The sequence below is a fragment of the Crinia signifera genome, chromosome 3 (genome assembly GCF_055691185.1).
Source record: "Crinia signifera chromosome 3, ASM5569118v1, whole genome shotgun sequence".
Lineage (NCBI taxonomy): Eukaryota > Metazoa > Chordata > Amphibia > Anura > Myobatrachidae > Crinia > Crinia signifera.
In genome coordinates, this window is record NC_139219.1 from 17,249,745 (window position 1) to 17,276,564 (window position 26,820).

Sequence of the window (26,820 nt, forward strand, 5' to 3'; positions counted from 1 at the left end):
ATGGCTGTCGTTCTGTCCTTAGGATATTTCATGTACCTGTTCATGGGGGCCTTGATGTTCCAGCTTCTGGAGAAACAAGCTGAATCAAACTCCAGAGACAAGTTCCAGCTGGCCAAGCTCAGCTTCCTCCAGAACTACACTTGTTTAGATGCTGCAGCCATTGAACAATTTGTACAGGTAGGATGTGCACCTAAAGGCTGATTGTGTTACTGGTAAATACTGTAAGCAAGTGTTCCTTCATTTTGACCAGGGCCCTGTCTGTATGGAGTTTGTAGGGCTTCCTACTGTATGCCCCGGGGTCTATGTAATGTATGCCCTGGTGAGATGCTACACAGTACACAGGGCAAATCAGCGCAGCCAATGACCGGATAGTGAAGACTTAAGGGGCCCATTCACAAGCAAGGGGTGATACAGGGACCAGCTGGAAGCATGATTCGTTCACTGGATTCGCCGATAGGCAGCCATCTAGGATCAGGGGGGATGCGGTCATTTGGTCTACTGCATTATGGTAGAAAGTCATTAGGTCGAATCCATTAGGTCGACATGCTAAAAGGTCGACATGACTCTAGGTCGACATGGGAAAAGGTCGACATGATTCTAGGTCGAAAGGTCATTAGTTCGACAGGTCATTAGTTCGACAAGGTCATTAGTTCGAAATTGTCTATGTCGACATTCACAAGGTCGACATGGAGTTTTTCACTGTTTTTTGAGCCAACATGTGCCGACAGGCGGTATTTCATGCCCTACCATCCACTAGGGCGTGGTGGGAGAATAAAATAGTGTGCCGAGCGTAGCGAGGCACCGTGCCCGACGCATAGCGAGCGATGCGAGGGGATGCAGTGCACTTTAAACTGTGTCCATGTCGACTGTGTTGACATTCAGGTAAAAAAACAGTGAAAAACCCCATGTCGACCTTGTGAATGTCGACATATACAATGTCGAACTAATGACCTTGTCGAACTAATGACCTGTCGAACTAATGACCTTTCGACCTAGAATCATGTCGACCTTTTCCCATGTCGACCTAGAGTCATGTCGACCTTTTAGCATGTCGACCTAATGGATTCGACCTAATGACTTTCTACCATAATGCAATAGACCAAATGATCCCAACCCGATCAGGGAACATCTGCGAATCAGGAAAATTAAGCATGGAAAAAAAAGTCCCGATTGGGGGATTGACTGCGTATACAGTACTGAAAGGTCTCTTAAATGTTGGAGATCTTCAAATTCAAACACTTTTATTACAATACTTCAAAATATATTAGCGCAGGGTTCCCCCCATACTCGCTAACTCTTCCTGATAGTCAGGGAGGCTCCATGACATAGCGGCAATATCCCTGCATCTTACCCCCATTATGTAGCTGATATGTACTTGGAGAAAAGATAAATCAAAGTTATATATATTCAAATGCAAGCATTTTTCTGCATTGGTTCTAAGTCACAATGATCCCTACGGCTACATGCAGTACTTATATAAATATGTCTATAATATATATATATATATAGTAGACAATATGGAGCCGGCACTCCACAAAAGAAGTCAGCTGCCCGGGTGCCTTTGCCAAATCTTATAGTCGTCTTGTGTGAAGATGACACTCCCCTTACGGCAGGCACTCCAGGGACTTAGACAGTGGATAAATAACTTTTAATAAACTTATTAAAAGTTATTTATCCACTGTCTAAGTCCCTGGAGTGCCTGCCGTAAGGGGAGTGTTATCCTCACACAAGACGACTATATATATATATATATATATATATATATATACACACTTAACATCGGCACTCACCTTTCCTAGTTTTGGGGTGCCCTATGGCTTGTGACCACATTGTTTAAACAGACATTGTAGGGGCTCTGCACACACTAAATGAACTGATAATAAATAGTGGAGATTTGGTTCATGAATTGATCAATGCATTTAAGCCTGCAGCCCCCTTCAAGGGACCCCACTTTTCTGCAGGTCCTAACACTATCGCTGAAAATGGCTACAATACACATAGCTATCACATCAATGTTTGATTCCAGGCATGCTATCTGGTCTGAAGCTCACAGCACACTTTGCTTTTATAGGTGAGCAGCTACCAACACACCTGTCACTAATCATCTAGGGAAATGGTTAACATAAGCTATGGAATCAAAACAAAACAATACACACCCCCTTCCAAATCATATGCTCTCTATGTAACACATTTCACCTATAACTCAAGTTGCAATACAGGCCATCTTTCATACAATTCTAACCATCTTTCTCATATACAAATGTTCACAAATTAAGGTGGCGCAGCCCCTTACGACGGTGTGAAGAGCGCCCGTAGGGCGCGATGAATCACCTAGTATATATATATATATATATATAGTACTTGTTTAGTTTCACGGCGGCAGCGCGCGCCCGCTCTAGCGCGCCCGCTCTGTTTTCAGCGCAGTCCGTGTTTGAATCCTGGCAGCTCGCCAGCTGCCTTACTTCTGTAATCTACGTTATCGGCGCCCTACGCTGACTCTGTGGCAGCCCAGCTCCTGCTACTCCTAAGCTCCTGTCAAGCCTAGTGAGCGCCTCTCGCACAGCGCTGGTGCCCGCATGATATCCTCTCTTCTGTGGAGAGGGGATCATGCTGGCGTCTCAGACACTCCTGCGCCTGAGTGGCGCGTGCGTCTCCTGTGCAAATGAATAGGCTGCCGCTGAGCTCTCAGCGTGACAGGGCGGCATTTACCCGCTAGTTTGGCTCCGAATACTCGCAGCTCAGAGAGCAGGTCTGAATCAGGCACTATAACTTCTTACTTTACTAGCTTGTTTACATTAGGATGAGAGTCAGTTTTATGACATGACTGTGACCCTTTATGACCCTTGTGCATTTGAATGGACATTAAAGGGACATCATCTTTGCTCCAAGCACTGGAGCAGCAGCAGGGAGAGAGGGAGCTGTGTCCTCCGCAGGACGCAGCTCTAACCAGCGCAGGGATCAGCTGTCTGATCCCCGCCCTGACCAATGGGTATCCTGGGCCAGGACCATCCTTAGGTTCCCTGCGGGGGACTGTATGCAGTGAGAAGCAAGCCAAAGTGGGGAGCGGCGCAGCGTTTAATATTGGCACTATTCTGGCCACCAATGAGAAACGCTGACCGCGGCGGTTTGAATTTTCCACCATTCGGGAGCCAATCACGGCTCCAAAATTGCCTGGCAAATAAGAATCTGCCACAGCGAGCCAATCAGTGCTCACCACACTGTACTTGGCCCCACCCCCAGCACCTGATGTCAGATGCATGTTGCCGCCGGGGAAACGGTGAAGACAGTGCGGTGGGGAGAGAGCGCTGAAGACGCCAGATGACGTCGGGAACAATCAAGAAGGGGCCCATCGCCACCTGGATGAAGTGAAAAAGAGGTGCCGCCGCTGGCCAGGACAGGCCAGCGGCAGAAGAAATTAAGCTGAGGACCAGAAAGGTCTGCAGGAGAGGGAAATAAAAGCTGACAAAGCTCCCTCCCGCAGCCTCCCCCAACTGCTGGTAGGAGTGGCCATGTGCCACCTACCCCATCCCTCCCTAGACTACCAGGGTTTGAGCATTAGGCCCCTGGGACATATACATGCACTATCAGCCTGTACCACATTAGTTGGGCCCTCCAGACCCATGGTCCATATAGGTCCGGCGCGATGACCTTCATACTGTATAAGCCCAAAGCTCCTTTCAAAGGCACAGAGGACGGAGGGTGCATCGGTCTGCATGTAGGAAGAACGGAACTCATCTCCTTCCACCTAGTTTATTGTGTCCATTCATTCAGTCCCTGCCCCAGTGGAGCTTGCAATCTATATTTCCTGCGTGGCCGAGCGTCAAGCCCCTCTGTCTCCAGGAATAGACGCTATGTACATACACACACACTGTCTATTCACCGCGGAGCAGCGCCGCGTGGAGGGGGGGGAGGCACTCCCAACTGCCCCCCACCCACACTGCCCGCCCTTCCCAAAAAAACAGGACGGTCCTGCGAAAATTGGGACTGTTGGGAGGTATGAGTTAGGACCATGCTGGGAATCAAACTCATGACCTCAGCGCTATGAGGCAGTAATGCTAACCCTTACACCACCCGTACCCATGACCTCAGTGCTGTGAGGCAGTAATGCTAACCATTACACCGTCCGTGCTGCACATGTGATAAAGGAAATACCAGCAGCTTCATGGCAAAAATGATACAAGTTGGGTATTTTGATAATGGTGATCATGATATATATATATATATATATATATATATATATATATATATATATATATATATATATATATATATAGCATAAATTATGTTAAACAATGATACAATAAAAAAAAAAACATTATGTTGATGTATTAATGGTTTCCAGGTGTATAATTGTGCGGACTTGGTTGTTTCTGAAAATAAAATATTCATATTAACCTAAATCAATTGAAATCTCTGAACTGTGCACTAGGGGGCGATCTTACTATAAGAATGACTGCATTGTCTCAGATACAGTATAGACATTACCAGAGCAAGTATTTAACGGGATGCAGTCATTTGGTCTACAGCATGATGGTCGACAGTCATTAGGTCGACATGGGAAAAGGTCGACATGGGTCTAGGTCGAAAGGTCATTAGTTCGACAGGTCAATAGTTCGACATTGTCTAGGTTGACAGTCAAAAGATCGACATGGGGGTTTTCACTGGCTTTTGAGCCAACATGTGCCGACAGGCGGTATTTCATGCCCTACCATCCACTATGGCGTGGAGGGAGAATAAAATAGTGTGCCAAGCGCATCGAGGCACCGTGCCCAAAGCATTGTGAGTGCAGCGAGCGATGCGAGGGGATGCGGTGCACTTTAAACGGTGTCCATGTCGACTGTGTTGACATTCAAGTAAAAAAACAGTGAAAAACCCCGTCGACCTTTTGACTTTCAAACTAGAAACATGTCAACTTTCTCCTATGTCGACCTAGACCCATGTCAACCTAATAACTACCATCATGCTGTAGTTTAGACCAAATGATCCCAATCCGTGTTTAACATGAGCAGATGCAAAAACGCCTGTTGTGCACAGCTGTACTGCAATACGTTCTGATGCATGAGTGCAGGACATCACCACAGGCCGACGTATTTAGTGAAAGTGAAACCAATTGTATCCGACTCAAATGTATATTTGGTAACCAAAGTTAAACACATAATGAAATCATGACTATTCTATTCTATTAGGCCCTTAATCAGTCCCTGCATGTCCCCATATACCGCATCACTTCCCCATCTGCCTGCTGGTTGTTGCATTACCACACAGGTTCTCAAAGTCGGTCCACAAGACCCCACATGGTGCATATTTTCCAGGTCTCCTCACAGAATCGCGTGAAATAATTAGCCATACCCTCCAACATGACCCATTCCATTCGGTACACAATGCTCTGTTCCTGGACGTCCCTTGTAATGTATGATTGCCATCACCTGTGTTGAAACACCCTTCTCTTCAATTACCTAGTTCCACACAGGTGCTGGCAATCATACATTACCAGGGACGTCCAGGAACAGAGCATTGTGTACCGAATGGAATGGGTCATGTTGGAGGGTATGATTAGCTCCACCTGTGGATCTTTTAAAATGTGTCAGTGAGTAATGAGTGCACCTGTGCACCTGCCGGGTGAACTGTGTGGGGTCCTGAGGACCGAGTTTGAGAAGCACTACAATACCATATCCGAGACTGAGGACTTCATCCCCCTTCCCTACTGCTTGCCCAATGCCCTTTTCCTGTGCTTTATGTGACATTCTCCTGCCAGAACCTCCCAAAGGTCACCCAGATAAACACTAATGTTGCTCCTGAGGCTGCCAGCGGCCCGGGCTGGACGCCAGCAGGTGATACCGGGCCGGATGCCAGCAGGTGATACCGGGCGGCCCGGCTTACCTGGGAACTCAAAGTGTCATTCGGCAGCTTGTTCAAACAACACTGCAAACATCAAAGACACAAATAAGATGTATAACTCCAACATCCCTGCTACACGAATACAAACAGGTGACTCAGTTGTCTATCCCGTGTGCTGTATGTATCTGGCGTGTATTATGTTCCACTGATAGATACATAGATAGATCAGGATTGCCTACTTTTAAAGTCACCTCGGTACTTGTGTAGTTTCACGGTGGCAGTTACGCCGTCAATGTAGCATCCCTGTCAGCAGGGCCGGTGCAAGGCACCGGAGCGCCCCAGGCGAGTCGGTGTGGGGGCGCCCCGGTGCCGGGGGGGGGGGGGGTGTACCTGTCCTGCGGCTGTGTATATAAAGCTTGCGGCGGCGGCAGCGGGGGGTCCCTGCAGTCAAGAAATAACGAGCGCTAGTATCCGCCTGGCTACGCGGAAGCGCTTCTGTTGTGAAAACACTGGCCGCACGGCGCATGCTGATTGGCCAAATCTCAGCCAATCAGCGTGCGGCCAGTGTTTCCACAACAGAAGCGCTTCCGCGTAGCCAGGCGGATAGCGCTCGTTATTTCTTGACTGCAAGGACTCCCCGCTGCCGCCGCCGCCGCCGCAAGCTTTATATACACAGCCGCAGGACAGGTACACCCCCCCCCCCCCCCCCCCCGGCACCGGGGCGCCCCCACACCGACTCGCCTGGGGCGCTCCGGTGCCTTGCACCGGCCCTGCTGACAGGGATGCTACATTGATGCTACAACGACACAAGTAAGGCAGCCGTTGGGCTACGCAGATAACATAGCTTAGGCTGCCGCCGTGAAACTACACAAGTAAGGCAGCTGTTGGGCTACGCAGATAACATAGCTTAGGCTGCCGTTGTGAAACTACACAAGTAAGGCAGCCGTTGGGCTACGCAGATAACATAGCTTAGGCTGCCGCCGTGAAACTACACAAGTAAGTACTCGCTCTCTTCCCTACCTGAACCCTCTGGCACTTTCTCTTCATTTGAGCCCACAAATGAAAAGGAAGTATCTGCACTCTTCTTATCCTCCTACTCTACTACCTCTCCTCTTGATCCTATACCTGCACAAGTTATAAAAAATCTATCTCCTGTGCTTATTCCAACCTTAACTAACATCTGCAATCTCTCTCTTGCTACTGGTACTTTTCCATCTCTGCTCAAACATGCAGTGATTACTCCTATTCTAAAAAAAACAGAATTCTGACCCTAACTCTCTCTCTAACTATCGTCCCATCTCTCAGCTCCCATGCCTCTCTAAGCTACTGGAGAGACTTGTCTACTCTCGCATCACAAACTTTCTTAACTCTCACACCCTTTTAGACCCGCTTCAGTCAGGCTTCCGCTCTCAACACTCCACTGAGACAGCACTGACTAAAGTGTTGAATGATCTGGTAACTGCTAAGGCTAAAGGCCATTACTCACTACTTATTCTTCTAGATCTATCTGCTGCATTTGACACTGTGGATCACACTCTTCTTGTAGAAACACTACACTCCCTAGGTCTTAATGATACAGCCCTTTCCTGGTTCACATCTTACCTATCTGATCGCTCTTTCAGCGTTCGCTTCTCTGACTCTACTTCCTCTTCACTACCTCTGTCAGTCGGAGTTCCGCAAGGCTCAGTCTTAGGTCCTCTGCTGTTCTCCATCTATACTTCCTCTCTTGGCAAACTAATAAGCTCTTTCGGATTTCAGTATCACTTATATGCGGATGATACTCAAATCTATCTATCAACCCCAGACTTGTCACCAGTGGTTTTGGGCCGAGTTTCAGAATGTCTCTCTGCCATCTCATCTTGGATGTCTTCCCGCCAACTCAAACTCAATATTTCAAAAACAGAATTACTTATATTCTCGCCAACTAAGAACAGTTACCATCCTGATATCTCCATCACTGTTGACAACTCGACCATCTACCCTACCCCACAAGCTCGTTGCTTAGGGGTCATCCTCGACTCTGACCTGTCCTTTCTTCCCCACATTCAATCTGTCTCCAAATCATGTTACATGCATCTAAAGAACATATCCAAAATACGACCGTATCTCACACAAGACACTACTAAATCTCTTATACATGCACTCATTATATCCCGCATTGATTATTGCAATAGTCTCCTGACTGGTCTTCCCAAGAACAGACTCTCACCACTACAATCCATTTTAAATGCTGCTGCTAGGCTGATCTTCCTTGCAAGACGCTCATCATCTGCTGATCCGCTCTGCCAGTCCCTCCATTGGTTACCTGTATCTTACCGTATTCAATACAAAACACTTCTACTAACTTATAAAGCTATTAACCATACTGCACCAGCATATATCTCTCTACTTATCACAAAATATCTCCCATCTCGACCACTCCGCTCTGCACAAGATCTGCGTCTCTCTTCTGCACGGATCACCAGCTCCCATTCACTATTACAGGACTTTCATCGGGCTGCTCCCATCCTATGGAATGCCCTTCCACGCACAATAAGACTCTCCAATAGCCTCCAAACATTCAAGCGTTCCCTGAAAACTCACCTCTTCAGGCAAGCCTATAATGTTTAAGTTCTACATGCATAACCCTCTGAGGCACTTATGTATTATATAGCTACCCTTCTGGACTTGTAACTTGGTGGGACTGCTATGGTATTACTGGTGCCTGTCCTTGTGTTTCCCCCTATATCCCTATAGATTGTAAGCTTGCAGCAGGGCCCTCCTACCTCCAAGTCTGTATGTTGTTACCCAGTTTGTTTTATCACTGTCTACTATTGTAAAGCGCAACGGAATCTGCTGCGCTATATAAGAACCTGTAAATAAATAAATAAATAAGTAAGGCAGCCATTGGGCTACGCTATTAGCGTAGCTTCAAACGTAGCGTGAGCTGCCGCCGTGAAACTACACAAGTACCGCCACCTCTACGGGAGAAGCCCAGAAAGGAGACTGTCAGCAACACTTCGGGGGGCGGGCCTGATGTAGATGTCATCAAGCCCCGCCCCTAGTAGGCAAATCCCGCAATTGGGTCTTCGAGGAGGGGGGTGGAGCTAAATGATGAAAAGCCATAAATCGCGGGAAATTAACTCTGCTGGGGGAGCGGCTATCCAGGAGGGTTGCCCACCATTCCAGGGGTCGGGAGAGGGATATGATTTTCGAGAGCCTCTCGGCCATTCTGGAAGGGTAGGCAACCCTAGCTTAGAGACAGATGCTGTAGTGTGGTGACTGCTGACTGAAGCAGTTACCCCACCTGGAGAACATAATAGTAGCTGGGCAGTGACTTGTATGGCGATCACACGAGGGCATTATTAACGCTACCCCCCTGGGGCACTACACACTGAAAACGATTGGCATAAGGTATCTCCTGTGTTCTGCAAGGTATGAGATCGATTGCGATTGACACATGAAAAAGATTGACATACATTTGGTCGACATGGTCAAAATATCATCACAAGCAATAGGTCACATGGAAAAGGTACCGTGCCCGAAGCATGGCGAGCGAAGCGGCAGACTTATATGGTGTCCATGTCGACTTATGCTGGCATGTCAACCTTTTCCATGCTGACCTATTGTTTGTGTCAACCTTTTGACCATGTTGACCTAATGCATGTTGACTGTTTTCATGTGCCGACCTTTTGCCTGTCGACGAATAGTGGTCGACTTGTTGGCTGTGACCCATACCCACTCTGCAAGGGTGTGGATTATTAGATAGACAGTGTCTAGATTTCAATAGGTCTATCCCAAAAGGTTGACATGGGGAAGGTCGACATGGGTCAAAAACACGTGAAAAGGTCCAAACATGAGTTTTTCACATATTTTTTGGGTGTCAATGTCGACAACTGACGACATGGACCCCCAATTCGTGTAATGCGTAAGCTTGCCATGCTTCAGACTCAAATGCCGACATGACGGTCAAAAGGTTGACATCGTACTTGTTGACCTTTTGACCATAGAAACATAGAAACCATATCGACCTGTTGACCTATTGCATGACGAACTTTGGGCTAGACCTATTGGCTTTCTAGTTAGACCCTGTCGTTCTATCAGCCGGGACCAGTTCTGCAAGCAGATCAGATATTTGCTTTCATGTGAGGACCAGTTTACTATATTTTTGTTATCTGTGGGACCAGTGTGATTTTTTTTTTTCATATGGGGCCAATGGGTTGTTTCTTTCCTGTGGAGGCCAATGAATTTTTTCCCTGTGGGAGTCTGATTATGTACCTTGGAAATTTTTAAATCTTGTTTGGTTGAAAAAGGTTAAAAATCACTGATCTAATTGCTCCCATCCATTTATTAATATGGATAATATGGAGATACTGTACAATAACTTTATTCATTCCTTTGCTTTTTTTTTAAACACTGGCAAATACTCTTTGGTAGCGATGGCCATTGACCATCACTGATTCCAAATCATTGATGTTTTATGGCCGATGGTGAATACTTTTGCCATCAATGGGGAGAACCAGGTGGTTACCCACCGTTAATGACACAGACCCACCAGACAGCTCTTGTTTTATTTCTCTATGTGGTGTGGGGACATGAAGTATAGCTCCTCCCCTGACACCCATGAGGCTCTACCCTTAGGTTCTGATTGGCCCACAGACCAGTGACTTCTGCGAAAGAACAGTTGGTGAAATAATGATGGTCATCACCGTTGGCCACTTACTATTTCTCCATCAACGGCAAACACATCGATGGCCATGCAAGGGCCAGTTCTCACTGAAGATGATGATGATGTACCAGCTCCACCCCCCACTGCATGTGTCATGATGTCACTCTCAGGGGCAGCACCAGGAAGTGCAGTACTGTAGAGTGGCAGTACAGACAGGTTTCCCTGTAATCCACATGCTGGAGCCGTGGGGCAGCGAGGTGCCATCCCCAGTGGTGTCCTGGTTGGCTGCACCACTTGCACCCATCTAGTTATAGACCTGTGAATAGCAGCAAACCAGTGTACAGCTCTGATGACCATTTCCAGCCTGCGCAGTGGTCATCTGCTGTGTTCTCTGTGCTGTCACCATCTTCATCTATGGTCCCACTAATATTGCCTATATGTCACTCAGATAAGTGCTGCCATAGTGGAGCTCATTTCTCCTGAGCCTCCTCTCTGTCAGGATGATACAACTTGTCTTCTGTCTACAGATCATCATGGAAGCCTGGGAGAACGGCCTGAACCCCAAGGGGAACTCCACGACTCACAGCAACTGGGACTTCAGCAACTCATTCTTCTTTGCCGGCACCGTCATCACCACAATAGGTAATGTCTCAGCCCACAAATACTAATTCCGGTTATCTCTCATCCACTGTTGGCCACATGTCACAGCCTGCCATGGGCGGAATGGGTATTTAAAGTGTCCCTGGAAAAAGTGTTCCCCTTACACAACCACATTGCCAGCCTGGCACACTGCCAAAAGTCCACTGAGCCACAGACAGGAGGGGGCCTGGCGCATAACTGGCCAAAATGGGAAGTATCTCTGTTCTTTGCTGTTCAGACATACATACCTTTTACTGGTAAATGCAGCACTGAAGGGGTGGCACAATGGAATCCGGACGTGACTGTGCAACCTGCCCCAATCATCTCTCTTCCAATTTTGGAAGGTATTACTGTAGCGAACAGAAAGAAAAAGTCAGGACGGGCTTTGCTAATAAAGTTTTTTTTTTCAACTTACTAAAGGGCAAATTCAGGATGTATCTATAGAAAACCTCAGGATGTATCTAGGGAGGACCTAGGGATGTATCTAGGGAGGACCTCAGGAAGTATCTAAGAAAGACCTCAGGATGCCCAGTATCTAGGGAGGACATCAGGATGTATCTAGGGAGGACATCACGATGTATCTAGGGAGACCTCAGGATGTATCTAGATAAGACAGACCTCCTGGATGTATCTAGGAAGGACCTCATGATGTATCTAGAGATGACCTCGGGATGTACCTAGGCAATAGGGACTTCAGGATGTATCTATAGAAAACCTCAGGATATATCTAGGGAGGACCTCAGAAAGTATCTAAGATAGACCTCAGGATGTCCAGTATCTAGGGAGGACATCAGGATGTATCTAGGGAGGGCCTCATGATGTATCTAGGGAGGACATAACGATGTATCTAGGGAGGACCTCAGGATGTACTGTATCTAGGGAGACCTCAGGATGTATCTAGGTAAGACAGACCTCCTGTATGTATGTAGGAAGGACCTTATGATGTATCTAGAGAGGACCTCGGGATGTACCTAGGCAATAGGGACTTCAGGATGTATCTATAGAAAACCTCAGGATATATCTAGGGAGGACCTCAGAAAGTATCTAAGATAGACCTCAGGATGTCCAGTATCTAGGGAGGACATCAGGATGTATCTAGGGAGGGCCTCATGATGTATCTAGGGAGGACATAACGATGTATCTAGGGAGGACCTCAGGATGTATCTAGGGAGACCTCAGGATGTATCTAGGTAAGACAGACCTCCTGTATGTATGTAGGAAGGACCTTATGATGTATCTAGAGAGGACCTCGGGATGTACCTAGGCAATAGGGACTTCAGGATGTATCTATAGAAAACCTCAGAATATATCTAGGGAGGACCTCAGAAAGTATCTAAGATAGACCTCAGGATGTCCAGTATCTAGGGAGGACATCAGGATGTATCTACGGAGGACCTCATGATGTATCTAGGGAGGACCTCAGGATGTATCTAGGGAGACCTCAGGATGTATCTAGGGAGGACCTCAGGATGTATCTAGGGAGACCTCAGGATGTATCTAGGAAAGACAGACCTCCTGTATGTATGTAGGAAGGACCTCATGATGTATCTAGAGAGGACCTCGGGATATACCTAGGCAATAGGGACTTCAGGATGTATCTAAAGAAAACTTCAGGGTGTATCTCGGTAGGATGGACCTCAGGATGTATCTATGAAGGACCACACAGATATCAGAGTTTTCTGCTGCTGTTCTTCCTTTTCGACAGCAAAAAGAGCCCTCATGGGGGCTGCTAAAATATGGAACCCAGCTTCCATATTAGCCCAGGTACAGTAGCATAATCCACCCTCAGATGCCATTGTAGACTATGGGCTATTTTTCGTACAATTTACAGAGAGCGCAATTTGTTGGATCTCACCTCGATAATTAATAAATATGCCCCATAAACTTTAAAGGAGAGTAAAAAGAGAACAATAGTGGAAGTAACCAGTCTGGTGTCTGCTACAGTACGTTGCTTTACCATGGATGGTGGATATTCCATCACGGAAGTGCTTCTGCAGGCTGCAGCCACTGTTCAGCGTGACTGCAGCTAGTAAACACACACTTATGCAGCTCTCCAGAGTCCTTTCAACTGATGACATCTAAGACAGGACTGTAGAACGCGTTATAATAATTCAAAAGGCTGCTGTTTACCATTCTGATATGTTTTACTTCAGTATGTATCACTTTATGCCGGGCTGTTAACATGTGTGTCTCTTCTCTGCAGGATACGGGCACTTGTACCCCAGCACAATGGCCGGACAAGTCTTTTGTGTGTTCTATGCTTTGTTTGGGATCCCGCTTAACCTGGCGTTTCTAAACCAGATTGGGAAAGGATTAAACAGCCATATTCTTGCTCTGGGCAGATGCAAGCAGGACGCTGGAGGATCTGGGGTAAATCATCCAAATACATATGTGATATTGTCACAGCTTATACCTTTTCCGGTCATGTTTACTATGCATTTCAGTGCTGTATTCCAGAGGGATACGGTCATTTGGTCTACAGCATGAGTCTTCAAACTGTGGCCCTCACTGTTCACTGTTGTGAAACTACATGTTCCAACATGCATTGCCACATTTTTTCCTATAAGTGCATGCCAAAATGGTCAGGGCATGCTGGGACATGTAGTTCCACAACATCTGGAGGGCCACAGTTTGAAGACCCATGGTCTACAGCATGATGGTCAACGAGCATTGGGTCGACATGGGTCTAGTTTCGACATGGGTCAAGGTCGACATGTCCCGAAGCATTGCGTGCGATGCGAGGGGATGCGGTGAACTACAAACGGTGTCCATGTCGACTGTGTGGACATTCGGGTCAAATAAAAAGTGAAAAACTCCATGTCGATCTTTTGACTGTCGACCTAGACAATGTCGACCTAATGCTTGTGTCGATCTAATGACCTGTCGACCTAATGCCATGTCGACTTAGACCCACGTCGACCTTGTCCCATGTCGACCATCATGCTGTAGACCAAATGATCCCAACTTATTTCAGATTTCCTACCATACTTATCCCATACTATATCTGTTACATAGCTAGTACACTTTGCATACAGGTATGCATGTACATGCAATTAACCCCTTCTGTGGTGGGGGTTTTTTTGGGGAGCGCTCCCCACTGGGTGAGTTTTTTATGGAGAGCGCTTCCTTTAAAAAAAACACCACTTCCTCCCTGGGTCCAGGCAGCGCAGCTGAACTGTCAATCAGCCGCTGCCTGGCCCTGCACCCCGGCTCCCCGTCCCTACATGCTGCAACCCATCTTCTCATAAATCGGTGCCGCAGGCTGTAATGTAACAGCCGGGGTCGGCCGGGTGAGCCGGGGGCGCGGTGGAGGGGAGGGAGCCGGGCAGCGGTGCCCGAATTTTCCAGGCTTGCCAGCCTGGGCATTGGGGCATAGCCCGGAAAATTCTCGGGATTATCAGTGAAGGGGTTAATGGGATTAAAAAATCCTAAATGTACATTACAGTAATTAAATAAGCAGGAGCTGCCTCCCTCCAATGGCTGATTATTACTGCATGGACATTGGGTCTAATTCAGATGCAGTCGCAAAGCGGCTTCAGACGCTAAATAGCAAAAATGTCGGTACTTTGCGCACATCACAACATGCATGCATGACCCCTCAATCTTCAGTGACATCCTGGAAAATGTGGCCACCGTCTCAGTGGCGGCAGAATCGGTGACACGTCATTGGGTGAGTGGCAACATGGCTTTGGATGGGCGTGGCCTGGACCATTTTGTGGTGGTTTGTGACAGCTGCATGATGTCACATGCAGACATGATGTCACAGGCCAAACCTGGCAACCCAGTGCCTGCCTTCACAGCTATCTGCGCAGGCAGGGGGCTAAGACAGTCATGTGAGTGCTTCACCATTCTGCAAAGCTACTGCATCTTTGCTATGCATTCGCATTGCAGGGAGGGACCAGACCTGCTGGGGGGTCTTGCCCTGTGCTAAGCACCCCCCCTCCCCCCCCCCCACACACTTTGTGTGAGTTATTTTGTTTCTGTGCAGGGTAAATACCGGCTGCATTATTTTTACAATGCAATTTAGATTTCAGTTTCAACACACCCCACCCAAATGTAACTCTCTCTGCACATGTTACATCTGCCCCACCTGCAGTGCACCTGGTTTTGCCCATTTTGAGAACAAATTTGTACTGCGATCAGATCTGAATAAGGGCCAAAGTCACAGATGACACCGGCGTTACGGTGTGACAGGTGCACCACCCCAGTTAAACTCACCACCTGTCATACCATTTACCCTGTGCATGATGAACAGAGAGATCTTACAGTACTTCCAGTAACCGCTAATCCTGGAACTTTTACTGGTTAATTTTGCACAGTTTTTCCAACAGTATTTGGCCCAAGAACGTTTAACTGAAACAAAAACTTAAACCCTTCCATGCAGAGGCGTAGGGAGGGCGGAGCACAAGGCGCCGAAAGGTCATAGGGCGCCGGAGCCGTGCACCGCAATGGCATTCCTGCCCGCCCTGTGTGCCTTAAGCCCGTAACTACCTGCTTCGATGGGGAGAGCAGTAGCAGAAGTGGAACTGCTGCCACTCTGTGCTGGCGGCGGCAGCAGGGAGAGAGGGAGGAGGAGATAACCCGCTGCTGCCCTTAGACGCTCCCTCCTTAGCCGGTCTCTGTGGCGGAGGGAGAGTCTGAGGACTTGTTGCTGCCCAGAGCTGAAGGAGGAAGACAGGGAGAGGACTATGTACCGAGTCTGACGCCTGGCAGATCTCCTGCAGCACTTCCGGCCCCACTGCTTAATGAAAGCACTGCTCTTCTGGGGACACCTGCAGGTATTGGGGGGAGGGGGGGTTCTGCTTGCCCCTGGTCTATGTACCCTATAGAAAGTAAAATGGCAGTTTGACCCAGACCCACGGGGGGAGGGTTTGTGGCATCCATCTGAGAGCCTGCGAGGGGGGGGGGTTTGTTTGTGCCATCCATCTGAGAGTCTGCGGGGAAGGGGGGGGGCGCGAAACATGCCCTTGTTCCGGGCACCCTGGCACCTAGCTACACCGCTGCTTCCATGACAATACAAAGTGCACCAACGTTCGCAGATTTTTTATTCAGTTTGGAAATAATACTCAATAATAGTACAAATCAATATGAATTGATTATAAGGAATATAAACCAATCACCTTTATTACAGAACAAGATAACATAGATTTGGAGAAATGTATTTATTTACAATGTCTTATATAGCGCAGCATAGTCCGTTGCGCTTTACAATTGGAAACAACAGTGATAAAACAAACTTGGTAGAAACAAACCGTCATTGAGGTTGGAGGGCCCTGCTCGCAAGCTTACAATCTATAGGGATAATAGGAGGGATACATAAGGATAGAATTCCATAGCATTGCAGTCCCATCAGAATACAAGACAGTCCTGATGGGATGCAATTAGATATGAAAGCTACTGGAGGTTGTGTGGGGGTTCCTGAGTATGATACGCTTGCCTGAAGAGGTGAGTTTTCAGGGGACGCTTGAATTTTGGAGGCTAGAAGAGAGTCTTAATGTGCGTGGAAGGGCATTCCATAGGGTGGGTGCTGCCCAACATAAATCCTGCAAGTGTAAGTGGGAGCGAGTAATGAGTGTGGATGAGAGACGCAGATCTTGTGCAGAGCGGAGAGGTCGGGTGGGGATATATTTTGAGATAAGTGAAGAGATATAAGTCGGTGTAGTCAGAGTGATGGCTTTGTGTGCAAGTGGAAGTATTTTATATTGAATACGGTAAGATACAGGCAACCAATGGAGGGATTGGCAGAGCGGATCAGCAAATGATGAGCATCTAGCCAGGAAGATCAGCCTAGCAGCTGCATTCAAAATTTATTGTAGTGGTGAGATTCTATTCTTAGGAAGACCGGTACAGAGGCCATTGCAATAATCAATGCGGGATATAATGAGTGCATGGATTAGAGTTTTTGCAGTACGGACAAATTTTGGATATGTTTTTTTAGATGTATGTAACATAATTTAGAGACAGATTGAATGTGAGGAATGAAGGACAGTTCAGAGTCGAGGATGCCCCTAGGCAGCGAGCTTGTGGGGTAGGATTGATTGTTATGTTCTCAACAGTGATAGAGATATCAGGTTGGTAACTACTCTTGGCTGGTGGGAATATAATGAATTCTATTTTAGAAATGTTGAGTTTGAGGTGGCGAGATGACATCCAAGATGAAATGGCAGAAAGACATTCAGAGACACGGAGCAATACTGATGGTAACAATTCAGGGGAGGATATATAGATTTGAGTATCATCAGCGTACAGATGATATTGAAATCCAAAAGAGCTGATTATTTTCCCAAGCGAGGAGGTATAGCTTAAGAAAAGCAGAGGACCTAAGACTGAACCTTGTGGTACTCCAACGGACAGAGGTAGTAAAGAGGAGGTAGAATGAGAACCAAGACAGGGCTGTGTTTTGAAGACCTAGGGATTCTAGTTTTTGTATAACAAGAGAGTGGTAAACAGTGTAAAAGGCAGCTGAGAGATCTAGAAGAATAAGAAGTGAGAAATTGCCTTTAGATTAGCAGTGGTCAGATCATTGACTACTTTAGTCAGTGCTGTCTCTGTGGAGTGTTGAGCGTGAAAGCCTGACTGAAATGGGTCCAGTAAGTTGTAGGAGTTAAGAAAGTGTGTGAGGCGAGTGTAGGCAAGTCTCTCTCACAGGAGACAGAGCTTTACTGACTTGTAAGGGTATAGGATCAAGAGGAGAGTTAGTGAAGTAGGATGATGAGAAGAGTGTGGATACTTTATCCTCACTTGTGGGGTCAAATGAGGAGAAAGTGGCAAAGGGCTCAGGAAAGGAAGTAAGCAAGTCACTGGCAGAGAGCCTGCCATTTCATCTTGGAGTTTATCAATCTTGTCCTTGAAGAAGGAAGCTCTTGCGCACTGATATTGGCAGGTGGGGAGGGTGAAGGAGGGTAAAGAAATTATTTAAAAGTATTAACCCCTTCCTGACGCAGCCAGTTTTTGCCTTCCTGACAGAGCCCTTTTTTTTTCAAATCTGACATGTATCACTTAAGTGGGGATAACTTTTTTTTGCTTTGACTTATCCCAGTGATTTTGAGATTGGTTTCTCGTGACACATTGTACTTCAAATTAGTGGTAAATTTGGGTCGATACAGTCTGTGTTTTTTTGTGAAAAATACCAAAATGTCGTAAAAAAATTGAAAATTTAGCAATTTTCAAAATGTTAAATTTTCTGCTTGTGAGACAAATAATCATACCACTCAAAATAGTTAATAACTAACATAGACCATATTTCTACTTTATGTTTCCATCATTATTTCAACTTCCTTTTAATTTTTTTGGACACTAGGAGGCTTAAAATATGAATAGCAAATTCTCAAATTTTCAAGAAAATTTAAAACACTGATTTTTTTAGGGACCAGTTCAGTTCTGATGTGACTTTGAGGGACTTGTATGTGAGACACCCCCATAAATGATGCCATTTCAAAAACTGCACCCCTCACAGTATTCAAAACAGCATTTTGGAAGTTTGTTAACCCTTTAGGTGTTTCACAGGAATTAAAACAAAGTGTAGGTGAAATTTCAAAATTTCATTTTTTTTGCAGATTTGCAATTTTAATACATTTTTCTAAGGAACACAGTAGATTTTACTAGAGAAATGTGACTAAAAATTGATTCCCCCAATTCTTTTGTTTTCATAAATATCCTATATGTGGCCCTAGTGTGCACGTTGACCAAACCACAGGCTTCATAATAGAAGGAGCACCTACTTGATTTTGGAGCCTCCCTTTTATGAGATTATTTTTTAGGCACCATGTAGGTTTCTAGGCAGCATAAGATGCTAAAAGTTAGGAACCCCCCCACAAGTGACCCCATTTTGCAAACTACACCCCTCAGGGAATTCATCTAGGGGTATAGTGTACATTTCAAACCCCCAGGGGTTTCACCAATTGTGGTACAACTGGGCAGTGAAAATGAAAAATTACATTTTTTACACAAAAATGCAGTTCTGGCTCACAATTTTTCATTTTCCCAAGGAATGAAGGAGACAAAGCACCCCAAAATCTGTGCCCCAATTTCTCCCGAGTACGGCAATACCTCACATGTGACCAAAAAATACCATTTGGGTGCATGGCAGGACTCAGAAGGGAAGGAGTGATTTTTGGATTTTGCAGCTCAGATTCTGGTGGAATGTTGGTGGGTGCTATGTCGCATTAGCAAGACCCCCCAAGCACCAATACAGTGGAACCCCCCCACAAGTGACCCCATTTTGCAAACTACACCCCTCAGGGAATTCATCTAGGGGTATAGTGTACATTTCAAACCCCCAGGGGTTTCACCAATTGTGGTACAACTGGGCAGTGAAAATGAAAAATTACATTTTTTACACAAAAATGCAGTTCTGGCTCACAATTTTTCATTTTCCCAAGGAATGAAGGAGACAAAGCACCCCAAAATCTGTGCCCCAATTTCTCCCGAGTACGGCAATGCCTCACATGTGACCAAAAAATACCATTTGGGTGCATGGCAGGACTCAGAAGGGAAGGAGTGATTTTTGGATTTTGCAGCACAGATTCTGGTGGAATGTTGGTGGGTGCTATGTCGCATTAGCAAGACCCCCAAAGCACCAATACAGTGGAACCCCCCCACAAGTGACCCCATTTTGCAAACTACACCCCTCAGGGAATTCATTTAGGGGTATAGTGTACATTTCAAACCCCCAGGGGTTTCACCAATTTTGATACAACTGGGCAGTGAAAAAGAAAAATTACATTTTTTTACACAAATGCAGTTCTGGCTCAAAATTTTTCATTTTCATAAGGTATGAAGGAGAAAAAGCACCCGAAAATCTATGCCCCAATTTCTCCCGAGTATGGCAATGCCTCACATGTGACCAAAAAATACCAGTTGGGTGCATGGCAGGACTCAGAAGGGAAGGAGTGATATTTGGATTTTGCAGCTCAGATTCTGGTGGAATGAATGGTGGGTGCTATGTGGCATTAGCAAGACCCCCGAAGCACGGTGAAATGATGAACCTAATAATCCATAGATGTGTGGTATATTTTAAAACACTCCTTTATACATAGGCCGGGTTTGTCGGGGCAAGTTTCACAGTGGAAAATAGTATCCTTTCTTATTCCCTTTTTATAGCAAACTTTGCACCTTTTTTGTGTCCTGCCCTTTCTTGCAGTGGAGGGGATTTCGTTAGGAAAATGCTGCCCTGGTACAATACGGGGGCCAGTACTAGAAGTACTGGGGCCCTCTGCCTGCTGGTTCCCAAATATTAGGCCCTTTATGACTTCCTCTTGAAAGTGCATAAATGTCCCCCTCTGGCTGGTAGAACGGAATAGCACGTAAGCGTTATACAGTGCCATCTGGATGATATACACGGCCAGCTTCTTGTACCAGATTTTTGTTTTCCACAGGGCACTGTACGGCTTCAGTACCTGATCTGAAAGATCCACTCCGCCCATGTACCTATTGTAATCTAGGATACAATTAGGTTTTGAGGTGTGGGTACTGGTAACTCGTACAGGGACGGAGGTGGTACTGTCTCCATGAATTGTTGTCAGTATAAGGACATCCCTCTTGTCCTTATATTTGACCAACAACATATTTTCGGTGCATATTCCCCTGCTTTCACCCCTTCTCAGTACTTGGGCAATGTGCGTTTTTGGGAGGCCTCTTTGGTTCTTGCGCACAGTACCGCAAGCTGCTGTACCTCTTGAACCAAGGGCCTTAAACAGGGGGATGCTAGTGTAAAAGTTATCCACATAGAGGTGATAACCTTTATCCAGGAAGGGGTGCACTAAATCCCAGACAATTTTTCCACTAACACCTACGAGGGAGGGGGGGCATTCTGCCGGTTCAATTGTTGAATCCGTCCCTTCATATACCCTAAACCTGTGGGTGTACCCTGAGGTGCTTTCACACAGCTTATACATTTTTATGCCATACCTTGCCCTCTTACTGGGAAGGTACAGGCGGAATTTAACCCTTCCTTTAAAATGTATAAGGGACTCGTCGATACAAATAAATTTTTCAGGGATGTACATCTCTGCAAATTTGGCACTGAAATGATCAATGACCGGCCTGACTTTGAATAGCCGGTCAAAGGTGGGATCATCTCTGGGTGGGCACTGTGCATTATCGGTGTAATGTAAAAATTTAAGGATTATCTCAAAACGAGTCCGAGTCATGGCCATACGGTAAAGTGGGGTGCTGTACAGAACATCTGTACTCCAATATTGCCTAATTTCTGGCTTTTTTACTATGCCCATATGTAACACCAGACCCCAAAACGTCATCATCTCTACTGCATCTACAGGGGTCCACCTAGCAAATGATGACGTGGGGTTTTGAGCAATAAACTGCTGGGCATATAAATTACTTTGGTCCACCATTAAATTTATAAAATCATCAGAGAAAAATAATTTGAAAAAGTCAATTTCTCTGAGACCTGTTGAATCAAATTGGATTCCTGGGATGGCCAAAAACTCAGGAACCTGGGGCTCAAAATTGTCTGGTGGTGGGGTCCATACGGGATCAATCATTTGGGGGGGGGGTCTCAGCTGCTCTACGGGGGCGTCTTTGAGGGGGTCCCTCATCACTAGAGGAGGAAGAGGAGCTTAAGACGAATCCTTCAAATTCCCCGCTTGCATCACTGGCTGTGTCAGAGTCAGAGGCAAGCATGGCATATGCCTCCTCCGCTGAATACATTCTTCTGGATGACTGGGATGACATTTGGGATGACATTTGGAATGCCATTTTTATTTTTGTGTTTCTGTAAGTGTAATGTTTCAACAAGTGTATAGTGTAGGGGGGGTACAAACTTTATTTCAACACGGGGGGTATGTAGTGTGTAGTGTATGTAGTGCAGAAAAAAAAAATACTTTATACAGGAATTTGATCCCAATAAAATAAAAAAAAATTGAAGGGGTTAAAAAAAAAAAAAAAAAATAAGGTCCTGCGCCAAAAATTGAGCACAGATGTTGGTCAGTAACGTCCGTCACTGAACAGCGCTCAAAGGCAACAGGACACCCACAAAAGCAACGTGGGTGTAAAAACAAAAAAAAAAACAATTTAAAAAAACTGCAGAAAAAAAATGATATCAACCCTGTGCCAAAAATGCTGTTCAGTGATTGTACGTCACTGATCAGCGGCCACAGGACACCCACAAAAGCAACGTGGGTGTAAAAACAATTTAAAAAAATATACCACAGCACTCTCCAAAAAAAAAAACAATTTAAAAAAACTGCAGAAAAAAAATTATATCAACCCTGTGCCAAAAATGCTGTTCAGTGATTGTACGTCACTGATCAGCGCTCAGCGGCCACAGGACACCCACAAAAGCAACGTGGGTGTAAAAACAAAACCCCACTGCACTCCAAAAAAAAAACTGCAGATCTGTGATGCAGTGATGCAACACTGATTAGCAGTGAGGGGCAGCAGGCACACAACCTGACAGGGTATATATATAAAAAAAAAAACCTGGACCCCCAAAAAGTTGCTGATTAATTAATTTAAACTGATCAGCACAAAAGGGGGGGGGGGGGGGCAGCAGTCAGTTGCACACGCAGCACAACCTTTGGTGCAACTGACAGGTATATATATAAAAATAAAAACCCTGGACCCCCAAAAAGTTGCTGATCTTAATTAATTTAAACTGATCAGCACAAAAGGGGGGGCAGCAGTCAGTTGCACAGGCAGCACAACCTTTGGTGCAACTGACAGGTATATATATATAAAAAAAAAACCTCTGCACCCCCAAAAAGTTGCTGATCAGCTCAGATATAGTGATCAGCACAAAAGGGGGTGCAGCAGACACAAAATATAGCACTCTCTATCACTCTCTGTCACTATCTCTGACTATCTATCACTATCTGTGACTCAATGACACTGCAGCAGCAGCACACAGGAAGTCACAAGATCCAGGTAGCATCCAGCTGCTGGCAGCACGCTACCAGCGGTGATCAGCGGTGATCAGGTAAGTATCAGGCAAGGTTCAGGTATGTATAGCAGGACAGAGTGGCCGGTGACCACTCTGCACGCAATTCCAGACCGGAATGGCGTCTGCAGCGCAGTCACCGTTAGTTTAAATGGCGCGCCTTGGCTGTGATTGGTCCGTCGGACCAATCACAGCCTTGGGGGCAGGTGGGGTGAGGTGTCGTTGTCACCGATGACCCCCTCATGCCCCCTCACACCCGGCGGTGATTGACACCTGTGTTACCGAGCGTCTGATTCGCCGGTAACACAGGAAAACGCTGCGAATGGCTGTTCACATTGAACAGCCAATCACAGCGATCGCCGATGGGGGGGCGGCATCGCCGCCCCCCCTGGGCATGCAGGGACATGTCTGCTGTCAGGGACAGCAGACATCGTCCCTCTGTCACTGCGTCTCTAGACGCAGTGACACTTTGAAGTCATGACGTATATATACGTCATGTGTCGGGAAGTACATCCCGGCCATGACGTATATATACGTCAAATGCCGGGAAGGGGTTAAAAAGTCTCTTGGGGTTGGTGGCATGAGAAGAGATGAGAGATTGAAAATATGTTTGTTTAGCAGTGTCCAGAGCATTAAGATAGGAGTGGTAGGTGGTCTGAACTGTGAGGAAGTCACTTGGACTTTGAGATTTACACCAATGATGTTCAAATCTGCGTGATAGTTTTTGCAGGTGTCTTGTTAATTTAGAGTGCCACGGTTGGCATCTAAGCCTACGTGGATTGTGAGGAGCAGCTGGAGCAACTTCACCATGTGACAGTGCTGCAGGGGAGGCCGTGTCTGATTGTGGGAGCCAAGTCTCTGTAATAGCCAGCAGATTGAGCACCTCTGGGCCTGTGCCTCTGACAATGACGATAGTTCTCACCCTGCCGCCAGATAGGAGGCACTCGCCTTTTGTAATGGCCACATGTTCCTGAACTCCACTACCAGGGTTATCTTACTGAATACCCTTTTTTTTTTTCCCCCAGGCGATGAAGGTGCTGATGATGGGCTTGTTTCTCACCACCGGCTCCATGCTCTTCCTCGTCTTTCCCCCGATGATCTTCAGCTACGTGGAAGGCTGGAGCTACGGCGAGGGCTTTTACTTTGCATTTGTCACGCTCAGCACCATCGGATTTGGAGATTATGTTCTAGGTAATAACATATAATACTCATAACCAGGGGAGACTCCAGAGGTTGGGCTGCAGCACAGGTCAAAATTGAAATAGGGGAGCCACACCCACTGCCACCAACTGCCGTTCCAATCTGAATCACTGACAGTGGGTGTGGCTCCTCTATTTGAATTTTGAAGAAAGGGTTAATCATGAGAGAAGACTGTCTGCAGCAGGGGTGGCCATACCTGTCCTCAAGATCTACCAACAGTTCATGCTTTTCAAGCAACCTGTGGGTCTACAGTAGGAATGAATGCAGCAGGTTTGAAAATGTGACAGTAATGACTACAGCTGTGCACCAGCTAGGGGGTCTGGGAAATGTGAAAGTTAGTAATGACTACAGCTGTGCACCAGCTAGGGGGTCTGGGAAATGTGACAGTTAGTAATGACTACAGCTGTGCACTGATCTGGGAAATGTGAGGTTTGGAAAATGTGGACTGTTGGTAGATCTCGAGGACCAGTTTGGCCACCCCTGGTCTATGGCATATTCATTTTGTCATGTTTGGGGCAATACAAAAGTATGAGGAGATACTAGACCTCTGCGATCTCCAAGCTGGTGCAAAATGCAAGTCATATCACTCAGTAGAACACGCAGTACAGCGCCCCCCACAGCTAGGAGAGCTGCTGGCCATGCACGCACACCAGCAAATTATTTTAATAATTATACTTCACAAATGAAATCTAGTTTCTGCACTGCTTCAAAAATGAGGCTCCCTTGCGCAACTATTCCATCCTTTGCTAGGAATCTCTCCACGCTTCCCAACTCCCAGCCCAACTGCTTCCATTCTCCAGCTAAATGGCTCAAGCTTCCACTTAGCTTAGCTGCGGAGAAACGCGTTTCCAGGCACTCTGCCAGTGACGTCATAAAATGTAAAAAAAATAATAAAAATAAACAAAAGTGACAGCTGTACAAAACACAGTATCAATGTCCTATCATTCTCATGATTAACTTAACCCTCGTGTGAGGATAAAGTGAGCAGTATGTTATGGGAAAACCAGCACCGTTATACTTAATGAAATGCGTTGCAAAAAAGGCAGATTCGATTGAATGTTTTCATTTACTGTATGTACAAACTCCCCGGAGGATTCTTCCACCTCTGTGCACACTCAGGTACAATTCTAGGGGCAGAGGGCACCCATGCCCCATAAAGAGAGTAAGGATGTCCGTACCAGGATGCACAGGTATACCACCAAAGCTATACATTGTTGCACATCATATGCTTTATTGGCTGCATCATTCCCAGGTTGTAAGAAGCTATGGGGCAGATGTATTAACAAGAGATAAATGCAAGGGTGATAATGGGAGATAAACACCCAGCCAATCAGCTCCTTACTGACTTTTTTCAAACACAGCCTGTAACATGGCAGTTGGCAGGTGATTGGCTGGATGTTTATCTTTCCTTATCACCCTTGGATTTATCTCTTGTTAAAGCTTAATACATCTGCCCCATACTGTATATCCCAACAGTCGACAGGGTCATTGGGGCGACACAAGCATTAGGTTGACATGGGGAAGGTCGACAGTCAAAAGGTTGACATACCCGGATGTTGACACCATAACGTAGCACTGTGTCCCCTCGCATGGCTCGTTGTGCTTGCAATGCATCTAGCTACACTCGGAACACTATTTTATTCTCCCTCCACGCCCTAGTGTATGGTATGGCATGAAATACCACCAAAAAAAACCTGGAAACCCCATGTTGATCTTTTGACTGTTGACCTTACCCGTGTCGACCTAACACCATGTCGAAATTCAGTCATGTCAACCCTCATGCAGTCAAGTCGACCGTATCCCTTCCAGTCTGTGGGGCAGATTTATTAAGCCTGGTGAAGTGATAAAGTGGAAGGTGCTAACGCACCAGCCAATCAGCGCCTAACTGTCAAGTTACCGCCTGGGTTTGAAAAATGACAGCTAGGAGCTGATTGACTGCTGCACTTTGACCTTTCACTTTATCACTTCACCGCGCTTAATAAATCTGCAACTCTGTCTCATACTATATAAATCTTCTTTATAACTATCTTCTGTGTTTTTGTTTCCCAGGGACGGATCCTAACAGACATTACATCTCCATCTACAGGGGCTTGGCGGCGCTGTGGATTATTTTCGGTCTGGCCTGGCTGGCCCTAGTTTTTAACCTGGTTGCAGAGTTGGTGGAGAAATTGGTGCACTTGCGGATGCACAGAATGCGCAATGTTAAGGAAGAGACACCTGTGCGGAAGACTGATGATCCACCCATCCAGAGGAGAGTCCAGATCTAGAGTGCAGCGCTGAATTTTGCCCAGTTCAGTAATCATTGACTTCTAGATTGACAATACATAGACACAAGACAATGATGGAAATATGGACTTCACTTTGGATTGTACATTATTTCACGGAATTATAACAGACTGGTTGTAATGAGGAAAATATTTGCTATATTTATAACCTACATTATATCAATTCATACTGAGAACTAAAATGCCTTGGATTATTGCATTTTGTGGCCCAGTTGGGCACACCCGTATGGATTCCGCATTCAAAAATATTGGCATCTGCTCATCATATTACAGTTTCTGTTACCCAAAAATATTACTACTGGAACATTATA

The 26,820-nt window shown here is 46.1% G+C and overlaps 1 protein-coding gene across 1 annotated transcript; it reads left to right on the top strand.

Moving 5' to 3' along the window:
• On the top strand, positions 1-26,820 carry KCNK16 (potassium two pore domain channel subfamily K member 16). The gene is made up of 5 exons (XM_083175410.1): positions 1-177; positions 11,014-11,128; positions 13,329-13,495; positions 24,050-24,215; positions 26,274-26,820. The coding sequence occupies exons 1-5, from the start codon at positions 1-3 to the stop codon at positions 26,489-26,491; spliced, it is 843 nt and encodes a 280-aa protein (XP_083031536.1). The 3' UTR covers positions 26,492-26,820.

Excerpts from the sequence above, each read along its gene's own strand:
- KCNK16 (XM_083175410.1), top strand. The coding sequence starts at position 1 with ATGGCTGTCGTTCTGTCCTTAGGATATTTCATGTACCTGTTCATGGGG. Across the intron at positions 13,496-24,049 it reads AGGACGCTGGAGGATCTGGG|GCGATGAAGGTGCTGATGAT; the intron begins GTAAATCATCCA and ends TTTTTCCCCCAG. Across the intron at positions 24,216-26,273 it reads ATTTGGAGATTATGTTCTAG|GGACGGATCCTAACAGACAT; the intron begins GTAATAACATAT and ends TTTGTTTCCCAG.